This window comes from Berkeleyomyces rouxiae, assembly GCF_048999995.1.
Source record: "Berkeleyomyces rouxiae strain 22BRR77 chromosome Unknown BrBRR77_ptg000012l, whole genome shotgun sequence".
NCBI lineage: Eukaryota > Fungi > Ascomycota > Sordariomycetes > Microascales > Ceratocystidaceae > Berkeleyomyces > Berkeleyomyces rouxiae.
Genome location: NW_027396502.1, coordinates 1115270 through 1136572, shown reverse-complemented (window position 1 = coordinate 1136572; position 21303 = coordinate 1115270). Strand labels below are relative to the sequence as shown.

Below are 21303 nucleotides of genomic sequence, written 5' to 3'. Positions count from 1 at the left end.
GCTATCGATTATGGTAACTCTCCCCCTCTGGTTATTCCTGTGACAGTGAATAATTCCATTGAGGCCTACGCTATGGTGGATTCGGGATCAACAACTTGTTTTGTGGATTCTGAATTTATAGCAAGGCATCAGATTCCTACTGTTCTCAAGGCCAGAGCCGAGTCGCTCCATGTTGTTGATGGTAGTGAAACTGCTGCGGGTAAAGTGACCCACCAAGTTCCTTTGTCCCTCTCTTTTCCTAATTATTCAGAAACTTTGGTTTTTCAAATCACGAAGCTTGGGGGCTACCACATCATCCTGGGGAAATGCTGGCTCGACGCCCATAACCCGGAAATTTCTTGGCCTTCCAATACGCTCAAGATATCGGTTACTTCTACCGCCGATGGCAATGCTGTGGCAGCTTCTGATTCTTCTTCTTCTTCTTCTTCTGTTTCGACTGCTTCTACTGATTCTGGCGCTTCGTTTGATTTTTCTTATACAAAAAACGACAAAAATATTGCTTCTACCGCTGGCAGTCAGATTGAGGGATCTGCTCCTGCTTCAGCCACTTCACCCCTTCCTTCTTTTATTGCACAATCGTCAGCTGTGTCTTGTTCCTGTGTGACGGTGTCGTCTCAGGCTTTGCATCGCTTTGCCAAAGCTGAGAAACTACAGATTTATCGTGTCACCGCTCAGGAAGTCCTGGATTATCTCAATCAGGAGGACCTAACTCCGGAACAAGAGCATGCACGGCTCCTTGAACGCATCCCGAAGAAATACCATGACCTACTTCCTCTGTTCTCTCGAGAAGGTGCTGATCAACTACCACCTCACCGGGACATTGATCATGCGATTAACTTCGTTCCCGATGCGAAATACTCCAAGGCCCCGCTGTACGATATGACTCCACTCGAGTTGCAGGCTGTCAAAAAATATCTAGATGGCATGCTTGCTAAAGGCTTTATTTCCTCTTCCTCTTCGCCGCTGGCTTCCCCGATTCTTTTTGCTAGGAAGCCAGGCAGTTTACGATTCTGTGTTGATTTCCGAGCCGTCAATGATATCACCATCAAAGACGTAACTCCTCTGCCTCGGATCAATGAATCACTGCGCACGGCGGCTACGGGAAACATTTTTACAAAGCTGGATCTGAGAGCTGCGTACCACTTGATTCGCATCAAGAAAGGTGATGAATACAAGACAGCTTTCAGAACTCGATATGGCATTTTTGAGTACAATGTGATGCCGTTTGGGCTCACCAATGCTCCTGCCACGTGTCAGAAATATGTCAGCGAGGTCTTGTCGGAGTATTTGGACATATTCTGTGTCTGTTACTTGGATGATATCCTGGTGTTCTCTCTGAACCAAGAGGAACATGATGTTCATGTGCGCAAAGTCCTGCTAAAATTAGCGCAGGCCAGTCTGTTTGTCAAGGGTGAAAAATGCGAATTCGACAAGACTGAAACTACCTTTGTTGGCTTTGTTATTTCAGCCGATGCTCTGAAGATGGACCCCGCTAAAGTTGCGGCTGTCCGTGAGTGGGAGGCTCCCCGAACTGTTAAGGGAGTCCAGTCCTTTTTGGGTTTTGCCAATTTCTATAGGAGGTTCATCCGTGACTTCTCTAGAATCTGCACACCTCTCTTCGAGTTGACTAAAAAGACGCAATCTTTTGTCTGGTCCTCTGAATGTGAGGCAGCATTTCACACCCTGAAGGACCTTTTCTGCTCTGAACCTATCCTCAAGCACTTTGATTACCTGTTGGACACTGTTATTGAAACAGACGCGTCTGACCGTGTAATATCTGCCGTCATGTCTCAATACCACCCGACTGACAAGGGGCTTCTACTACACCCCGTGGCCTATTTCTCTCAAAAAATGAATCCTGCCCAGTGTAACTACGGCGTAGGTGACAAGGAGTTGTTAGCCATTGTGGAGTCTCTAAAGTCGTGGCGATTCATGGTTGAAAGTCTGGAAAAACCTGTTCTGGTATTGACGGACCATCGGAATTTAGCCGTTCTTAAGCAAATTCCGGCCATGAACAGACGGCAAGCGAGGTGGGCTATGGAACTGAGCGAGTACCGTTATGTCATCACTTATAGGCCTGGCTCCTTGAATTCTAGAGCTGATGCCCTGACCAGACGCTACGAAGACCTCGTTTCTTCTTCTTCTGAGGAGGATAAAGAGCTGTGTGCTCCTATTATTCCCCCTGAAAATTTTATTGGTACCATGTCTTTGGTAGACGAGGTAAAAATCGCGCTATCCACGGACAAGTGGGCTCTTGATGTTATTTCTGCTCTTCGAGGCCAGTCGACCAAACCTCCAGATGTGGACCTCAGTGTCTGCAGGCTTGACAATGACGGTCTTTTGTTTGTCAACGACCTTCTATATTTGCCGAACGAGGATCTACGAGTTCGTGCATTGAAGAATTGTCATGATATTATGCCTAGCGGACACCCTGGACAAAAGAACACTTTTGAACTTCTTGTTCGGGAATACTGGTGGCCCGGGATGCGTCGTGATGTCATCCGGTACATCCGAAATTGTGAGGTCTGCCAACGGATCAAGTCCGCGCGACATAGTCCCTACGGTCTACTGAAACCTCTGACCATTCCGCAAGCTCGGTGGACATCTGTGTCCCTTGATTTTATCACCGGCTTGCCGGTCTCCAATTCTTTTGACATGATTCTCGTTGTCGTCGATAGGCTTAGCAAAATGGCTCACTTTATACCTTGCGATTCCTCGCTGGATGCTGCAGGTTTTGCTAAGCTCTATTTGTCAGCAGTGTATAGGCTCCACGGTCTGCCATTGGACATTGTGTCCGACAGGGGTAGTCTGTTTACGTCGGCTTTTTCCAAGGCTTTAGCCAAACTGTTGGGCATAAAGCAAAATCTGAGTACTGCGTTCCACCCTCAGACCGATGGTCAGACTGAGCGTGTGAACTCTATTTTGGAGCAATACCTGCGGGGTTACACCAACTATAGACAGGACAATTGGGCTGATCTTTTGCCCTTGGCGGAGTTCTCTTACAATGACTCCGAGTCCAGTTCTACTATGCTGACGCCCTTCTTTGCGAACCACGGGTTTCACCCCAGAAGTGGGCGTGAGTCGCTCCCAGTCTCTGTGGAAAAAGGCCCGTTGCGGAACTTTGTTAAAGAGCTTGACAACATTTGTCAGTTTTTAAAGACTGAAATTACGTGGAGCCGTGAGCGGATGACCGAGTACGCGAATCGACACAAATCTTCCGCCCCTCTCCTTCGAGAAGGGGACTTAGTGTGGCTTTTGAGTAGAAATATTCGAACTACTCGTCCTTCAAAGAAGTTGGACTTCAAGAAGCTTGGCCCATTTAAGATTCTACGGAAGGTGTCTTCGCATGCCTACGAGTTGGCACTCCCTGCCACTATGAAGGTTCATCCCGTCTTCCACGTTTGTCTGCTGGAACCATGTGCGTCGGATCCTCTTCCTGGCCAGAAAAACCCTCCTCCTCCTCCCGTCATAGTAGATGGCGAGGAAGAATTTGTGGTCAAGGAAATTATAGGCGTGTCTTCGCGTGGCCCTCTGCAATATCAAGTAGTTTGGGAGGGCTATGAACATGATGGACCCTCCTGGGAACCTCTGGACCATTTAGCCAATGCACCTGAGAAGGTTGCAGAATTCTACAAGAGGATGCCTAACGCCAGACGATCTTAGTACTGCTTGTTGGGGTTGCACCCTTAAGGACCGACGGAAGCCCGACACCAACACTAACGGCGTATCCTCGAAGGACTAGTCCGGCGCTGGTACGGCAAAACTAATGCCAGACCAGAACCAAGACTAACGGCACTTCCTAGAGGAACTAGTTGTCGTCGCCGCCGATCGTCGGTTGCCTCCCTTTCCAACAGGATAAATAGTCGCATTGTTTCTACACCATTTAGAGAGTTTAGTTTTGTTCTTCAATTCGAGATCTTTGTCCCTCTGTGTCCCTTTCTGTGAAGATCCAGCTTAGCGTAATCACACCTTAACATCATCTCGAATTCTCAAACCCCCCTTTCCCTTTTCCTTTTTTTTTTTTTTTTTTTATTTTTCCTTAAGTCACTCTTATCTTTCCTTTTTTTTTTACTTTACCGCCGACCCGACGAGGGATCGAGATATATTTTTACTTTTCTTTTACTTTGCCATTTGAATATCCACAGCGGCCAAACCCTATGGCCCCAAACTATTTTGCACCCTCTGACGACGATTCTTCCTTCCACCACAGCTTCCGAGAAGACAGCATACTACCAGAAGTCCCCGGTGAGCCAGAGGTTTTCCACGAAGCAACAATGGCTCACAATAACGAAATGCAGGGACTCCCCAACTCCGCCCCCGCGACCCCAGTGGTTGTGCGAAACACCTCCTCCGACCTCCGCCCGGTCCGTTATGACCATACGCGGCCTGATCTCTACCCAACGTACCGGTCATACGTGGAGATGAAGTACCGCTACGACCACAGTCACTTCAACGGCGCAGGAGGGTTCATTCTGCACTGTTACGGTCTGTTAGCCGACAATGCCTTGCTCCAGGCACAGACCTACATTGCCCGCATGAGCCGCGATCCATCGTTGGAGAACGTGGATAAGTTCCTGGAATTCTTGGACAGCTGCTTCGAGGACACCTCAGCTTCCCGTCGTGCACTCTTGGAGCTGCACACCCTCAAATGCCGAGGTGCCTCTGCTCCGGAACATTTGGCTCGGGTCAGTCGGTTGATGCAGATCGCTGGCTGCTATAGACTGAGCCACGAAGAGCGCATAATGAATCTGAGGCGCACCCTCCCCGGGCAAGTGATGTCTGCCCTGGCTGGTTTCCCAGACCCCCCAACCTACGAACAATACGCACAACAGGTGCTTAATGCCTGGCAAAAACTCGACGAGTGTCGGCATGCCCACCCTCCGAGGAACCCTGCCCGGACGTCCCAGTTCCGCAATGTCCCGGCACAACACTCCCCTGATGCCATGGACTGGGCGCCCACCCATAACAGTGCCCCCCGTCGTGCCAAGTGGGTCTCCAAGGAAGAACTCCAGTCACGAAGAGCCAGAGGACTGTGCCTCCGTTGTGGCGCTGGTGGCCACATGTCCCCTAACTGCCCATTCGAGCGTGCCCGCCCCCCGGTACAACAGAGTGTTCGCGCAGCCACGAACCTCCCTCCTCCTGTACTCGAAGAAGAGGGCGAAGAATATTACGAGACCGCCGAGGAGGACTCGGGAAACTGATCGCCTCTGCCCCAAGTCGTGGTCAGAGGCCCAAGCAGGTTTTCAAAGACGACAAGGCTGCTGTGAAGGAATGGGAAGAGTTGAATAGATCTATTACCAACACATCAATTCAATTAGATGCAGTGATCAACAACACTTGTCCCGTGATTGCATTGATTGACACCGGTAGCGCTTCCCCCTCTATGATCAGCAGTGACCTTGTAAAGAAATGGAAACTTGATACGCTTTTCAGTTCGCGTCCCAGAACGCTGGTACCATTTAATTCAAAGAGTACCGTCACGGTTGACCGACTAGCCGTGTTTAAAATTGACATATCGGGCCACATAGAAAAACATGTGGCGTGGGTAGTACCAAAATTAGCCGAAGACATCCTGATCGGATACCCATGGCTCAAGAAACAAGGGGCAAGGATAGACTGTGAAGCCGACACAGTTAGATTTAAATCCGGCATTGTCGCTCGAGGAAAGGCGACGACAAACCATACCTTCCGCTCTACCATGGTACGAATAAACAGAGCGAGCACCTTCTTCCGCGCCGCCAAGAGAGATAAGCTGCGGGTTTTTGCAGCTTCAATCGAAGATATCAATAAAGCCTTGGCCCGTTTGGAGAAAGATAGAGTACCAGCCAACCCCAGAGAGTGGAAAAAGAAGATCCCAGCTTGGATCGAGCACGACAAGGTCAAGGTGTTTGATCCAGACGCACAATTTGCTAAAAAGATGCCTCCCCGCCGGCCTGGCCAGGATCATAGGATCGAGTTGACCGTGCCCGACGAAGAAGCTCCATGGGGCCCCCTTTATAGCATGACCAGAGAAGAACTCGTGGTTCTTCGCCAGACGCTTCTTTCATTGCTGGAAAAAGGCTACATTCGCCACAGCCAGTCCACTGCTGCTGCTCCCATCCTATTCGTGAAAAAGCCTGGTGGCGGCCTCCGCTTCTGTGTAGATTATCGTGCACTAAACGCGACTATGAAAAAGAATCGGTACCCACTCCCAAACATCAGCGAGACCCTAGCTAATGCTTCCAAAGCTAAGTGGTTTACGAAACTCGACGTTGTTTCCGCGTTTCATAACATCAGAATCGCCGAGGGAGATGAGTGGAAGACCGCTTTTCGAACGCGACAAGGCCTTTTTGAGTGGAACGTCATGCCTTTTGGTCTGGCCAACGCGCCTGCAGAGTTCCAAAGTTTTGTGAACAGTCTGCTACGCCCATACTTGGATGTGTGGTGCTCTGCCTACGTCGATGACATCTTGATTTATACCGACGGCACGTTAGAGGACCACTACGAGAAGGTCAACTTGGCTTTAGCAAAGGTTCTGGAGGGCCAACTGACAATCGACATTGATAAATGTGAGTTCGCGGTATCGAAAGTGAAGTACCTGGGATACATCCTTGAGCCCGGCAAGATTTCAACCGACCCAACCAAAGTCTCTGCAGTGTCGGACTGGCCAACGCCCAAGAAGGTCAGGGACGTTCGAGCCTTCCTCGGTCTATGCAATTTCTACCGCACCTTTGTCAGAAATTTCACTACTCTAGCGACTCCCTTGCTACAGTTGACAAAGAAAGACCAGGCCTTCCAGTGGGGCGAAAAGGAAGAAGAGTCCTTCCAGGCTCTAAAAGAAGCATTCACCTCGACCCCTGTCCTCTGCACGCACAATCCAGATCTGCCAACTGTTGTTGAGACAGACGCGTCTGGCTACTGTCTCGGTGCAGCGCTTCTACAGACGCAGCCCGATAGATCAACTAGGCCTTGTGCTTATTTCAGCCGCAAAATGACTGCCGCCGAATGCAACTACCCGATCCACGACAAAGAGCTGTTGGCTGTTGTCTGTGCCCTGAAGGAATGGCGTGGCGAACTCAAGGGCCTGAAGGAGACGTTTACCATCGTCTCAGATCATAAAAACTTGCTGCATTTTACCAAGTTGCAGCACTTGTCCGAACGCCAAGCTAGATGGTACCTGACCTTGAGCGAATACAACTGCACCATCGTCCACCGTCCTGGTAAACTCTCCCCTCTCCCAGATGCTCTCTCTCGCCGCGACACCCCAGACAACACGAATGACGCGCGCTACAACGACCGACTAGCCACTATCTTGCACCACGACGGTAACGGCCTGAAAGTTTTCTCGACACAAACCACCAACACGCCAGAAGCCCCTTCTACCCCCGAACTTCCGCCTGCCTTACGGGAACTCTGGTCTGATGCCTGTGCTGCCGATGATGAATACGCCATTATCCATAAAGCGTTGACAGATGGACTGTCACAGTGGCCCGAAACAATCAGACACAAGTTGAGAGTCAACATTTCCGACTGCTCTTTGGACGCCAAATCCGCTATTCGATTTCGGAATAAACTATGGGTACCTACTAACGAGCCATTGAGAACCGCCATCCTACAGAACATTCATGACTCGCCCATGATGCTGCACCCCGGAAAGAACGTCATGCAAGTCGAGCTGTCTAGAGAGTTTTTCTGGCCCCGCTACGTCGAAGATATCCGCCGTTTCTGCCGCAACTGTCAAATTTGTGGTAGTTCTAACATTCGTCGCGACAACAAGGACACCACCCTCAAAGCCTTGCCAATTCCCGACCAGCCTTGGGCCGAGATTGCCATCGACTTTATCGGACCTTTGGAACCAGCACAGAAAGGCGGCATCACCTACACCCACGTCCTAACTGTTATAGACCGTCTATCCAAGGGCGTCATCCTTATTCCCGCCGACGCCCTCGACATGGAATCTGTTGCAGATATGTTCTTCCACCACTTTTACCGACACCACGGCATGCCAAAATCTATTTTGTCTGACCGCGAATTTGTCAACGCAGCTTGGCGACACCTCTGCAAACGCCTAGAGATCGAAAGGCTAACCACAACAGCTTACCATCCGGCTACCAATGGAGCTGCAGAGAGGATGAACGCTGAGATCAAAGTCAAACTTGCCAAACTCAGCGCTGAAGGCCCCGCCTGGCTCAATCTACTGCCCATGGTCGAGTTCAGCATCAATGCCACCCCATCTTCTGCCACTAATGTTTCACCTTTCTTCTTGTCTCACGGCTACCACCCACGAGTCTTCGCCGCACCACCATTGCCTGTCGAACCCGACAATAACGGTCCACTCGGACAGGCTGAGAGGGTCATCCAACGCCTGAGAGACGCCCAGAAATGGGCCCACGCCAACCTTTCTCTGTCACGAGCGGAGATGGAGCAACGCGAGAATGAACACCGACGTCCTGCACCAGATTTTCCTACAGGCTCATACGTTTGGCTCACCCTACGCCCTGAACAACAAGGCTCAGGCCTCGGCAGGAAACTTAGAGCAAAATACCAATACTGCAAAGTGTTGGAACAAGTTACCCCTCACACTTATCGTCTTGAAGTACCGGGTACAACTGCTCACGACGTCTACCATGCCGATCGCCTTCGCTCAGCTGCCAACGACGCTTTCCCTTCCCAAAAGACTCACGACGATCGACCAGCACCTATGGAAGTCATCAATGGTGAAGAATACTGGGAGGTCGAAAAGATCCTAGGCGAACGCACTTCTAACGGTGTCAAGCAAGTCAAAGTCAAATGGAAAGGCTACGTCAGACCTGGCTGGGAACCAGTCGACCTTCTGGTCGATACCGACGCCTACAAACTATGGCTCAGCCAAAAAGGAACCAAAACGACGCGCAAAAGGAGGAAGAGAGGCTGATGTTGGGGTTGCACCCTTAAGGACCGACGGAAGCCCGACACCAACACTAACGGCGTATCCTCGAAGGACTAGTCCGGCGCTGGTACGGCAAAACTAATGCCAGACCAGAACCAAGACTAACGGCACTTCCTAGAGGAACTAGTTGTCGTCGCCGCCGATCGTCGGTTGCCTCCCTTTCCAACAGGATAAATAGTCGCATTGTTTCTACACCATTTAGAGAGTTTAGTTTTGTTCTTCAATTCGAGATCTTTGTCCCTCTGTGTCCCTTTCTGTGAAGATCCAGCTTAGCGTAATCACACCTTAACACTGCTGTGGAAATCAGTCATAAAAAGGGGGGCTACTGTCATGAATAGCTATCCTGACACTGCTCATGCTAAGGGTTATGCATGAGACCTACCCCACTCTTCTTTTCCACAACGCCGAAGGTCGGCGACCTATGAAGATGCGCTTATGGCACAGGTTGGTCTGTGTAGATCGTGAGTTGATCAACGGATATGAGGTTGTCGTGGGATGTGCTGAGCACGGGTGCTCTGATAGACGTTGTTCTGCTGCTGCGGAGTTTTCTTGTTGCAATTGCCATTGCGTGCTTAGGTGGGGGTTGTTATCTGGTTCGATTGTTACGAACCTGTTACGTCTTGTTTACACGAGACTTATCTTTTGTTCGTAGTTAGATGTTGATTGTTTCTAGCTTGGGAAGACAGAGTTTTGTCAGGAGCGCCGACAACATAAATATCGTCGTCTCCTGCCCTGAGTTGATCAGGTTTACTCTTGTTCTCCAAGCTTAACAATCACATGCACTTGCTTACCTTCTTCTTCTTCTTTATACCATTCTGTTCTTGCTTTCTTTGCAGTTCAACCTTTCTTCTTCTTTGAAGTGTGTGATTGTTCCTCCTCCTTCCTCTTTGTGCCGCTCTATTCTCAGAATAGCCATCTAAGTTGTGTGTTGCCTCTTCATCTCAACCGACCATACGTCTTAGCACTCTGTCTAACTGACGTCTTCCTCCACAGGCCCGACTGTCCACCTCAGGAACCTATCATTGTCCCGAGTCGTTGGCTGTACCCGGAACCCTAATCCTTTCTTCGGGCCCTATCCGTAATAGTCTCATGCATAACCCTTAGCATGAGCAGTGTCAGGATAGCTATTCATGACAGTAGCCCCCCTTTTTATGACTGATTTCCACAGCAGTACTAAGATCGTCTGGCGTTAGGCATCCTCTTGTAGAATTCTGCAACCTTCTCAGGTGCATTGGCTAAATGGTCCAGAGGTTCCCAGGAGGGTCCATCATGTTCATAGCCCTCCCAAACTACTTGATATTGCAGAGGGCCACGCGAAGACACGCCTATAATTTCCTTGACCACAAATTCTTCCTCGCCATCTACTATGACGGGAGGAGGAGGAGGGTTTTTCTGGCCAGGAAGAGGATCCGACGCACATGGTTCCAGCAGACAAACGTGGAAGACGGGATGAACCTTCATAGTGGCAGGGAGTGCCAACTCGTAGGCATGCGAAGACACCTTCCGTAGAATCTTAAATGGGCCAAGCTTCTTGAAGTCCAACTTCTTTGAAGGACGAGTAGTTCGAATATTTCTACTCAAAAGCCACACTAAGTCCCCTTCTCGAAGGAGAGGGGCGGAAGATTTGTGTCGATTCGCGTACTCGGTCATCCGCTCACGGCTCCACGTAATTTCAGTCTTTAAAAACTGACAAATGTTGTCAAGCTCTTTAACAAAGTTCCGCAACGGGCCTTTTTCCACAGAGACTGGGAGCGACTCACGCCCACTTCTGGGGTGAAACCCGTGGTTCGCAAAGAAGGGCGTCAGCATAGTAGAACTGGACTCGGAGTCATTGTAAGAGAACTCCGCCAAGGGCAAAAGATCAGCCCAATTGTCCTGTCTATAGTTGGTGTAACCCCGCAGGTATTGCTCCAAAATAGAGTTCACACGCTCAGTCTGACCATCGGTCTGAGGGTGGAACGCAGTACTCAGATTTTGCTTTATGCCCAACAGTTTGGCTAAAGCCTTGGAAAAAGCCGACGTAAACAGACTACCCCTGTCGGACACAATGTCCAATGGCAGACCGTGGAGCCTATACACTGCTGACAAATAGAGCTTAGCAAAACCTGCAGCATCCAGCGAGGAATCGCAAGGTATAAAGTGAGCCATTTTGCTAAGCCTATCGACGACAACGAGAATCATGTCAAAAGAATTGGAGACCGGCAAGCCGGTGATAAAATCAAGGGACACAGATGTCCACCGAGCTTGCGGAATGGTCAGAGGTTTCAGTAGACCGTAGGGACTATGTCGCGCGGACTTGATCCGTTGGCAGACCTCACAATTTCGGATGTACCGGATGACATCACGACGCATCCCGGGCCACCAGTATTCCCGAACAAGAAGTTCAAAAGTGTTCTTTTGTCCAGGGTGTCCGCTAGGCATAATATCATGACAATTCTTCAATGCACGAACTCGTAGATCCTCGTTCGGCAAATATAGAAGGTCGTTGACAAACAAAAGACCGTCATTGTCAAGCCTGCAGACACTGAGGTCCACATCTGGAGGTTTGGTCGACTGGCCTCGAAGAGCAGAAATAACATCAAGAGCCCACTTGTCCGTGGATAGCGCGATTTTTACCTCGTCTACCAAAGACATGGTACCAATAAAATTTTCAGGGGGAATAATAGGAGCACACAGCTCTTTATCCTCCTCAGAAGAAGAAGAAACGAGGTCTTCGTAGCGTCTGGTCAGGGCATCAGCTCTAGAATTCAAGGAGCCAGGCCTATAAGTGATGACATAACGGTACTCGCTCAGTTCCATAGCCCACCTCGCTTGCCGTCTGTTCATGGCCGGAATTTGCTTAAGAACGGCTAAATTCCGATGGTCCGTCAATACCAGAACAGGTTTTTCCAGACTTTCAACCATGAATCGCCACGACTTTAGAGACTCCACAATGGCTAACAACTCCTTGTCACCTACGCCGTAGTTACACTGGGCAGGATTCATTTTTTGAGAGAAATAGGCCACGGGGTGTAGTAGAAGCCCCTTGTCAGTCGGGTGGTATTGAGACATGACGGCAGATATTACACGGTCAGACGCGTCTGTTTCAATAACAGTGTCCAACAGGTAATCAAAGTGCTTGAGGATAGGTTCAGAGCAGAAAAGGTCCTTCAGGGTGTGAAATGCTGCCTCACATTCAGAGGACCAGACAAAAGATTGCGTCTTTTTAGTCAACTCGAAGAGAGGTGTGCAGATTCTAGAGAAGTCACGGATGAACCTCCTATAGAAATTGGCAAAACCCAAAAAGGACTGGACTCCCTTAACAGTTCGGGGAGCCTCCCACTCACGGACAGCCGCAACTTTAGCGGGGTCCATCTTCAGAGCATCGGCTGAAATAACAAAGCCAACAAAGGTAGTTTCAGTCTTGTCGAATTCGCATTTTTCACCCTTGACAAACAGACTGGCCTGCGCTAATTTTAGCAGGACTTTGCGCACATGAACATCATGTTCCTCTTGGTTCAGAGAGAACACCAGGATATCATCCAAGTAACAGACACAGAATATGTCCAAATACTCCGACAAGACCTCGCTGACATATTTCTGACACGTGGCAGGAGCATTGGTGAGCCCAAACGGCATCACATTGTACTCAAAAATGCCATATCGAGTTCTGAAAGCTGTCTTGTATTCATCACCTTTCTTGATGCGAATCAAGTGGTACGCAGCTCTCAGATCCAGCTTTGTAAAAATGTTTCCCGTAGCCGCCGTGCGCAGTGATTCATTGATCCGAGGCAGAGGAGTTACGTCTTTGATGGTGATATCATTGACGGCTCGGAAATCAACACAGAATCGTAAACTGCCTGGCTTCCTAGCAAAAAGAATCGGGGAAGCCAGCGGCGAAGAGGAAGAGGAAATAAAGCCTTTAGCAAGCATGCCATCTAGATATTTTTTGACAGCCTGCAACTCGAGTGGAGTCATATCGTACAGCGGGGCCTTGGGGTATTTCGCATCGGGAACGAAGTTAATCGCATGATCAATGTCCCGGTGAGGTGGTAGTTGATCAGCACCTTCTCGAGAGAACAGAGGAAGTAGGTCATGGTATTTCTTCGGGATGCGTTCAAGGAGCCGTGCATGCTCTTGTTCCGGAGTTAGGTCCTCCTGATTGAGATAATCCAGGACTTCCTGAGCGGTGACACGATAAATCTGTAGTTTCTCAGCTTTGGCAAAGCGATGCAAAGCCTGAGACGACACCGTCACACAGGAACAAGACACAGCTGACGATTGTGCAATAAAAGAAGGAAGGGGTGAAGTGGCTGAAGCAGGAGCAGATCCCTCAATCTGACTGCCAGCGGTAGAAGCAATATTTTTGTCGTTTTTTGTATAAGAAAAATCAAACGAAGCGCCAGAATCAGTAGAAGCAGTCGAAACAGAAGAAGAAGAAGAAGAAGAATCAGAAGCTGCCACAGCATTGCCATCGGCGGTAGAAGTAACCGATATCTTGAGCGTATTGGAAGGCCAAGAAATTTCCGGGTTATGGGCGTCGAGCCAGCATTTCCCCAGGATGATGTGGTAGCCCCCAAGCTTCGTGATTTGAAAAACCAAAGTTTCTGAATAATTAGGAAAAGAGAGGGACAAAGGAACTTGGTGGGTCACTTTACCCGCAGCAGTTTCACTACCATCAACAACATGGAGCGACTCGGCTCTGGCCTTGAGAACAGTAGGAATCTGATGCCTTGCTATAAATTCAGAATCCACAAAACAAGTTGTTGATCCCGAATCCACCATAGCGTAGGCCTCAATGGAATTATTCACTGTCACAGGAATAACCAGAGGGGGAGAGTTACCATAATCGATAGCATTATCAAGAGAACAAGTGCTGATTCTCAAGAGACCCTCATCAGCAGCGTCAGGGCTAGCCAGGACCAGAGGGGAATGGGTCGGTAGCCCTTCTAGTTTTTTGACGCATCAGGCGCAGGGGCCGTCGAGGGAGCCCGGGTAGAAGTGGAGGGAGAAGGGACAGTAGCTGCGCGAAGAGCAAGGTTGTTTTTGGGGCAAGCCTTTAGCATGTGGTCCTTTGCGCCACACTTCCAACAAACACCCTTTGCCATTTTGCCGTCAGCAGTCTTACGGAAGGGTAGACCGTTGGCATCGGGACCTGCAGAGGTACCCTTAGCTGGCTTGGTGTTGGGGACAGCTTTTTGGGCGCCAGCATTTCTCGAACGAGAATCTTGCTGAAAGGGGACCACACCAGGAGGCGGTTGGATTTTCCCGTTGTTTCCCCGGGTTCGGTTGTTGATCGTATTGTCCAGCGTGTTGCAGAAATTAGCGAACTGATCAAGCGTTCCCTTAGGGGCAGGATAGGTGTTCCAAGCCAGAGCGTCCTGTATGTGGGGCTTGAGGCCTCGCTGAAATAGTGCAATGGTGAAATCAGCGTCGGCCCAACCGAGTTTCTTCAACAGCGTTGTAAAAGCAGAGTGATAGGCAGTACAAGTACCTGTCTGCTTTAAGTCGAAGATCTGCTGGGTCGCAGTCATGCGCCAGTCAGGGTCATCGAAAGCCTCAGCTAACGATTTCATAAAATCGTCGTACGTTTCAAAGTTCATGTGTCCAGTGGCCGGGTCCATCCGAGGCATGGCCCAATCCAGAGCGCCATCTCTAAGGTAGGAGAAGGCAGTCATCAGCTTGCGCTGCTCCGTGCGGTGGTGCTTGGGTGCAGCAGCAAATTTGACCGCAAGTTGCCTCTGGAACGCCTGGAAGCCTTGCTGATTGCCATCATAGGGCACGACATCAAGATGCTTGTCGGCCTCTTTCAACGGATCGGCATCCTCTTCCCGTTTGACTCGGGGAAGGGACTCAAGGGAGTTGAAGCGGGCTTCAGCGCCAGCCTGGAACGCAGCCCAGTAAACCTGAGCCGCATCAGGAACAGAGCCAACGGGGATGGGCGGGGCACCATCGTCGGTGCGCAGACCAGACATGTAAGCCGCCACAATAGCCATTTTGATCTCAGCACTGAACTCCCTAGGAAGGGCACCGAGATGCCAGTTCTCAGGAGTTCGGTCAGGAATCGACAGGAGGAACGTATTGAGATGCTCGATCATTTCGCGAGTGAGGGCCATTGCGAGTTGAAACGTAATAGAGAGGGAAAAATAAATGAGGAGAGAAAAAAGTGCCAAAGAGAGCCAAAGTTGTAATAGCGTCGGGTCTTCAAATGAAGCTTAACAAAATATTACGGATAGGGCCCGAAGAAAGGATTAGGGTTCCGGGTACAGCCAACGACTCGGGACAATGATAGGTTCCTGAGGTGGACAGTCGGGCCTGTGGAGGAAGACGTCAGTTAGACAGAGTGCTAAGACGTATGGTCGGTTGAGATGAAGAGGCAACACACAACTTAGATGGCTATTCTGAGAATAGAGCGGCACAAAGAGGAAGGAGGAGGAACAATCACACACTTCAAAGAAGAAGAAAGGTTGAACTGCAAAGAAAGCAAGAACAGAATGGTATAAAGAAGAAGAAGAAGGTAAGCAAGTGCATGTGATTGTTAAGCTTGGAGAACAAGAGTAAACCTGATCAACTCAGGGCAGGAGACGACGATATTTATGTTGTCGGCGCTCCTGACAAAACTCTGTCTTCCCAAGCTAGAAACAATCAACATCTAACTACGAACAAAAGATAAGTCTCGTGTAAACAAGACGTAACAGGTTCGTAACAATCGAACCAGATAACAACCCCCACCTACGCACGCAATGGCAATTGCAACAAGAAAACTCCGCAGCAGCAGAACAACGTCTATCAGAGCACCCGTGCTCAGCACATCCCACGACAACCTCATATCCGTTGATCAACTCACGATCTACACAGACCAACCTGTGCCATAAGCGCATCTTCATAGGTCGCCGACCTTCGGCGTTGTGGAAAAGAAGAGTGGGGTAGGTCTCATGCATAACCCTTAGCATGAGCAGTGTCAGGATAGCTATTCATGACAGTAGCCCCCCTTTTTATGACTGATTTCCACAGCAGTACTAAGATCGTCTGGCGTTAGGCATCCTCTTGTAGAATTCTGCAACCTTCTCAGGTGCATTGGCTAAATGGTCCAGAGGTTCCCAGGAGGGTCCATCATGTTCATAGCCCTCCCAAACTACTTGATATTGCAGAGGGCCACGCGAAGACACGCCTATAATTTCCTTGACCACAAATTCTTCCTCGCCATCTACTATGACGGGAGGAGGAGGAGGGTTTTTCTGGCCAGGAAGAGGATCCGACGCACATGGTTCCAGCAGACAAACGTGGAAGACGGGATGAACCTTCATAGTGGCAGGGAGTGCCAACTCGTAGGCATGCGAAGACACCTTCCGTAGAATCTTAAATGGGCCAAGCTTCTTGAAGTCCAACTTCTTTGAAGGACGAGTAGTTCGAATATTTCTACTCAAAAGCCACACTAAGTCCCCTTCTCGAAGGAGAGGGGCGGAAGATTTGTGTCGATTCGCGTACTCGGTCATCCGCTCACGGCTCCACGTAATTTCAGTCTTTAAAAACTGACAAATGTTGTCAAGCTCTTTAACAAAGTTCCGCAACGGGCCTTTTTCCACAGAGACTGGGAGCGACTCACGCCCACTTCTGGGGTGAAACCCGTGGTTCGCAAAGAAGGGCGTCAGCATAGTAGAACTGGACTCGGAGTCATTGTAAGAGAACTCCGCCAAGGGCAAAAGATCAGCCCAATTGTCCTGTCTATAGTTGGTGTAACCCCGCAGGTATTGCTCCAAAATAGAGTTCACACGCTCAGTCTGACCATCGGTCTGAGGGTGGAACGCAGTACTCAGATTTTGCTTTATGCCCAACAGTTTGGCTAAAGCCTTGGAAAAAGCCGACGTAAACAGACTACCCCTGTCGGACACAATGTCCAATGGCAGACCGTGGAGCCTATACACTGCTGACAAATAGAGCTTAGCAAAACCTGCAGCATCCAGCGAGGAATCGCAAGGTATAAAGTGAGCCATTTTGCTAAGCCTATCGACGACAACGAGAATCATGTCAAAAGAATTGGAGACCGGCAAGCCGGTGATAAAATCAAGGGACACAGATGTCCACCGAGCTTGCGGAATGGTCAGAGGTTTCAGTAGACCGTAGGGACTATGTCGCGCGGACTTGATCCGTTGGCAGACCTCACAATTTCGGATGTACCGGATGACATCACGACGCATCCCGGGCCACCAGTATTCCCGAACAAGAAGTTCAAAAGTGTTCTTTTGTCCAGGGTGTCCGCTAGGCATAATATCATGACAATTCTTCAATGCACGAACTCGTAGATCCTCGTTCGGCAAATATAGAAGGTCGTTGACAAACAAAAGACCGTCATTGTCAAGCCTGCAGACACTGAGGTCCACATCTGGAGGTTTGGTCGACTGGCCTCGAAGAGCAGAAATAACATCAAGAGCCCACTTGTCCGTGGATAGCGCGATTTTTACCTCGTCTACCAAAGACATGGTACCAATAAAATTTTCAGGGGGAATAATAGGAGCACACAGCTCTTTATCCTCCTCAGAAGAAGAAGAAACGAGGTCTTCGTAGCGTCTGGTCAGGGCATCAGCTCTAGAATTCAAGGAGCCAGGCCTATAAGTGATGACATAACGGTACTCGCTCAGTTCCATAGCCCACCTCGCTTGCCGTCTGTTCATGGCCGGAATTTGCTTAAGAACGGCTAAATTCCGATGGTCCGTCAATACCAGAACAGGTTTTTCCAGACTTTCAACCATGAATCGCCACGACTTTAGAGACTCCACAATGGCTAACAACTCCTTGTCACCTACGCCGTAGTTACACTGGGCAGGATTCATTTTTTGAGAGAAATAGGCCACGGGGTGTAGTAGAAGCCCCTTGTCAGTCGGGTGGTATTGAGACATGACGGCAGATATTACACGGTCAGACGCGTCTGTTTCAATAACAGTGTCCAACAGGTAATCAAAGTGCTTGAGGATAGGTTCAGAGCAGAAAAGGTCCTTCAGGGTGTGAAATGCTGCCTCACATTCAGAGGACCAGACAAAAGATTGCGTCTTTTTAGTCAACTCGAAGAGAGGTGTGCAGATTCTAGAGAAGTCACGGATGAACCTCCTATAGAAATTGGCAAAACCCAAAAAGGACTGGACTCCCTTAACAGTTCGGGGAGCCTCCCACTCACGGACAGCCGCAACTTTAGCGGGGTCCATCTTCAGAGCATCGGCTGAAATAACAAAGCCAACAAAGGTAGTTTCAGTCTTGTCGAATTCGCATTTTTCACCCTTGACAAACAGACTGGCCTGCGCTAATTTTAGCAGGACTTTGCGCACATGAACATCATGTTCCTCTTGGTTCAGAGAGAACACCAGGATATCATCCAAGTAACAGACACAGAATATGTCCAAATACTCCGACAAGACCTCGCTGACATATTTCTGACACGTGGCAGGAGCATTGGTGAGCCCAAACGGCATCACATTGTACTCAAAAATGCCATATCGAGTTCTGAAAGCTGTCTTGTATTCATCACCTTTCTTGATGCGAATCAAGTGGTACGCAGCTCTCAGATCCAGCTTTGTAAAAATGTTTCCCGTAGCCGCCGTGCGCAGTGATTCATTGATCCGAGGCAGAGGAGTTACGTCTTTGATGGTGATATCATTGACGGCTCGGAAATCAACACAGAATCGTAAACTGCCTGGCTTCCTAGCAAAAAGAATCGGGGAAGCCAGCGGCGAAGAGGAAGAGGAAATAAAGCCTTTAGCAAGCATGCCATCTAGATATTTTTTGACAGCCTGCAACTCGAGTGGAGTCATATCGTACAGCGGGGCCTTGGAGTATTTCGCATCGGGAACGAAGTTAATCGCATGATCAATGTCCCGGTGAGGTGGTAGTTGATCAGCACCTTCTCGAGAGAACAGAGGAAGTAGGTCATGGTATTTCTTCGGGATGCGTTCAAGGAGCCGTGCATGCTCTTGTTCCGGAGTTAGGTCCTCCTGATTGAGATAATCCAGGACTTCCTGAGCGGTGACACGATAAATCTGTAGTTTCTCAGCTTTGGCAAAGCGATGCAAAGCCTGAGACGACACCGTCACACAGGAACAAGACACAGCTGACGATTGTGCAATAAAAGAAGGAAGGGGTGAAGTGGCTGAAGCAGGAGCAGATCCCTCAATCTGACTGCCAGCGGTAGAAGCAATATTTTTGTCGTTTTTTGTATAAGAAAAATCAAACGAAGCGCCAGAATCAGTAGAAGCAGTCGAAACAGAAGAAGAAGAAGAAGAAGAATCAGAAGCTGCCACAGCATTGCCATCGGCGGTAGAAGTAACCGATATCTTGAGCGTATTGGAAGGCCAAGAAATTTCCGGGTTATGGGCGTCGAGCCAGCATTTCCCCAGGATGATGTGGTAGCCCCCAAGCTTCGTGATTTGAAAAACCAAAGTTTCTGAATAATTAGGAAAAGAGAGGGACAAAGGAACTTGGTGGGTCACTTTACCCGCAGCAGTTTCACTACCATCAACAACATGGAGCGACTCGGCTCTGGCCTTGAGAACAGTAGGAATCTGATGCCTTGCTATAAATTCAGAATCCACAAAACAAGTTGTTGATCCCGAATCCACCATAGCGTAGGCCTCAATGGAATTATTCACTGTCACAGGAATAACCAGAGGGGGAGAGTTACCATAATCGATAGCATTATCAAGAGAACAAGTGCTGATTCTCAAGAGACCCTCATCAGCAGCGTCAGGGCTAGCCAGGACCAGAGGGGAATGGGTCGGTAGCCCTTCTAGTTTTTTGACGCATCAGGCGCAGGGGCCGTCGAGGGAGCCCGGGTAGAAGTGGAGGGAGAAGGGACAGTAGCTGCGCGAAGAGCAAGGTTGTTTTTGGGGCAAGCCTTTAGCATGTGGTCCTTTGCGCCACACTTCCAACAAACACCCTTTGCCATTTTGCCGTCAGCAGTCTTACGGAAGGGTAGACCGTTGGCATCGGGACCTGCAGAGGTACCCTTAGCTGGCTTGGTGTTGGGGACAGCTTTTTGGGCGCCAGCATTTCTCGAACGAGAATCTTGCTGAAAGGGGACCACACCAGGAGGCGGTTGGATTTTCCCGTTGTTTCCCCGGGTTCGGTTGTTGATCGTATTGTCCAGCGTGTTGCAGAAATTAGCGAACTGATCAAGCGTTCCCTTAGGGGCAGGATAGGTGTTCCAAGCCAGAGCGTCCTGTATGTGGGGCTTGAGGCCTCGCTGAAATAGTGCAATGGTGAAATCAGCGTCGGCCCAACCGAGTTTCTTCAACAGCGTTGTAAAAGCAGAGTGATAGGCAGTACAAGTACCTGTCTGCTTTAAGTCGAAGATCTGCTGGGTCGCAGTCATGCGCCAGTCAGGGTCATCGAAAGCCTCAGCTAACGATTTCATAAAATCGTCGTACGTTTCAAAGTTCATGTGTCCAGTGGCCGGGTCCATCCGAGGCATGGCCCAATCCAGAGCGCCATCTCTAAGGTAGGAGAAGGCAGTCATCAGCTTGCGCTGCTCCGTGCGGTGGTGCTTGGGTGCAGCAGCAAATTTGACCGCAAGTTGCCTCTGGAACGCCTGGAAGCCTTGCTGATTGCCATCATAGGGCACGACATCAAGATGCTTGTCGGCCTCTTTCAACGGATCGGCATCCTCTTCCCGTTTGACTCGGGGAAGGGACTCAAGGGAGTTGAAGCGGGCTTCAGCGCCAGCCTGGAACGCAGCCCAGTAAACCTGAGCCGCATCAGGAACAGAGCCAACGGGGATGGGCGGGGCACCATCGTCGGTGCGCAGACCAGACATGTAAGCCGCCACAATAGCCATTTTGATCTCAGCACTGAACTCCCTAGGAAGGGCACCGAGATGCCAGTTCTCAGGAGTTCGGTCAGGAATCGACAGGAGGAACGTATTGAGATGCTCGATCATTTCGCGAGTGAGGGCCATTGCGAGTTGAAACGTAATAGAGAGGGAAAAATAAATGAGGAGAGAAAAAAGTGCCAAAGAGAGCCAAAGTTGTAATAGCGTCGGGTCTTCAAATGAAGCTTAACAAAATATTACGGATAGGGCCCGAAGAAAGGATTAGGGTTCCGGGTACAGCCAACGACTCGGGACAATGATAGGTTCCTGAGGTGGACAGTCGGGCCTGTGGAGGAAGACGTCAGTTAGACAGAGTGCTAAGACGTATGGTCGGTTGAGATGAAGAGGCAACACACAACTTAGATGGCTATTCTGAGAATAGAGCGGCACAAAGAGGAAGGAGGAGGAACAATCACACACTTCAAAGAAGAAGAAAGGTTGAACTGCAAAGAAAGCAAGAACAGAATGGTATAAAGAAGAAGAAGAAGGTAAGCAAGTGCATGTGATTGTTAAGCTTGGAGAACAAGAGTAAACCTGATCAACTCAGGGCAGGAGACGACGA

At 49.6% G+C, this 21303-nt stretch overlaps 7 protein-coding genes across 7 annotated transcripts; 3 read left to right on the top strand and 4 right to left on the bottom strand.

The window, feature by feature from the left end:
- Nucleotides 1–72: 72 nt before the first annotated feature.
- On the top strand, nucleotides 73–3663 carry BROUX77_007623 (uncharacterized protein; the record flags this gene model as incomplete). Its single annotated transcript, XM_073752738.1, has 1 exon — nucleotides 73–3663. One exon carries the CDS (start codon nucleotides 73–75, stop codon nucleotides 3661–3663), a length of 3591 nt encoding a protein of 1196 aa, XP_073601916.1.
- Nucleotides 3664–4157: 494 nt separating this feature from the next.
- Nucleotides 4158–5201, top strand: BROUX77_007622 (uncharacterized protein; the record flags this gene model as incomplete). Its single annotated transcript, XM_073752737.1, has 1 exon — nucleotides 4158–5201. The coding sequence occupies one exon, from the start codon at nucleotides 4158–4160 to the stop codon at nucleotides 5199–5201; it is 1044 nt and encodes a 347-aa protein (XP_073601915.1).
- Nucleotides 5202–5698: 497 nt separating this feature from the next.
- BROUX77_007621 (uncharacterized protein) lies at nucleotides 5699–8893 on the top strand (the record flags this gene model as incomplete). Its single annotated transcript, XM_073752736.1, has 1 exon — nucleotides 5699–8893. The coding sequence occupies one exon, from the start codon at nucleotides 5699–5701 to the stop codon at nucleotides 8891–8893; it is 3195 nt and encodes a 1064-aa protein (XP_073601914.1).
- Nucleotides 8894–10081: 1188 nt separating this feature from the next.
- BROUX77_007620 (uncharacterized protein) lies at nucleotides 10082–13672 on the bottom strand (the record flags this gene model as incomplete). The annotated part of the gene is made up of 1 exon (XM_073752735.1): nucleotides 10082–13672. The coding sequence occupies one exon, from the start codon at nucleotides 13670–13672 to the stop codon at nucleotides 10082–10084; it is 3591 nt and encodes a 1196-aa protein (XP_073601913.1).
- A 164-nt stretch (nucleotides 13673–13836) lies between these two features.
- Nucleotides 13837–15003, bottom strand: BROUX77_007619 (uncharacterized protein; the record flags this gene model as incomplete). Its single annotated transcript, XM_073752734.1, has 1 exon — nucleotides 13837–15003. The coding sequence occupies one exon, from the start codon at nucleotides 15001–15003 to the stop codon at nucleotides 13837–13839; it is 1167 nt and encodes a 388-aa protein (XP_073601912.1).
- Nucleotides 15004–15906: 903 nt separating this feature from the next.
- Nucleotides 15907–19497, bottom strand: BROUX77_007618 (uncharacterized protein; the record flags this gene model as incomplete). The annotated part of the gene is made up of 1 exon (XM_073752733.1): nucleotides 15907–19497. The coding sequence occupies one exon, from the start codon at nucleotides 19495–19497 to the stop codon at nucleotides 15907–15909; it is 3591 nt and encodes a 1196-aa protein (XP_073601911.1).
- Nucleotides 19498–19661: 164 nt separating this feature from the next.
- BROUX77_007617 (uncharacterized protein) lies at nucleotides 19662–20828 on the bottom strand (the record flags this gene model as incomplete). Its single annotated transcript, XM_073752732.1, has 1 exon — nucleotides 19662–20828. One exon carries the CDS (start codon nucleotides 20826–20828, stop codon nucleotides 19662–19664), a length of 1167 nt encoding a protein of 388 aa, XP_073601910.1.
- Nucleotides 20829–21303: the final 475 nt, after the last annotated feature.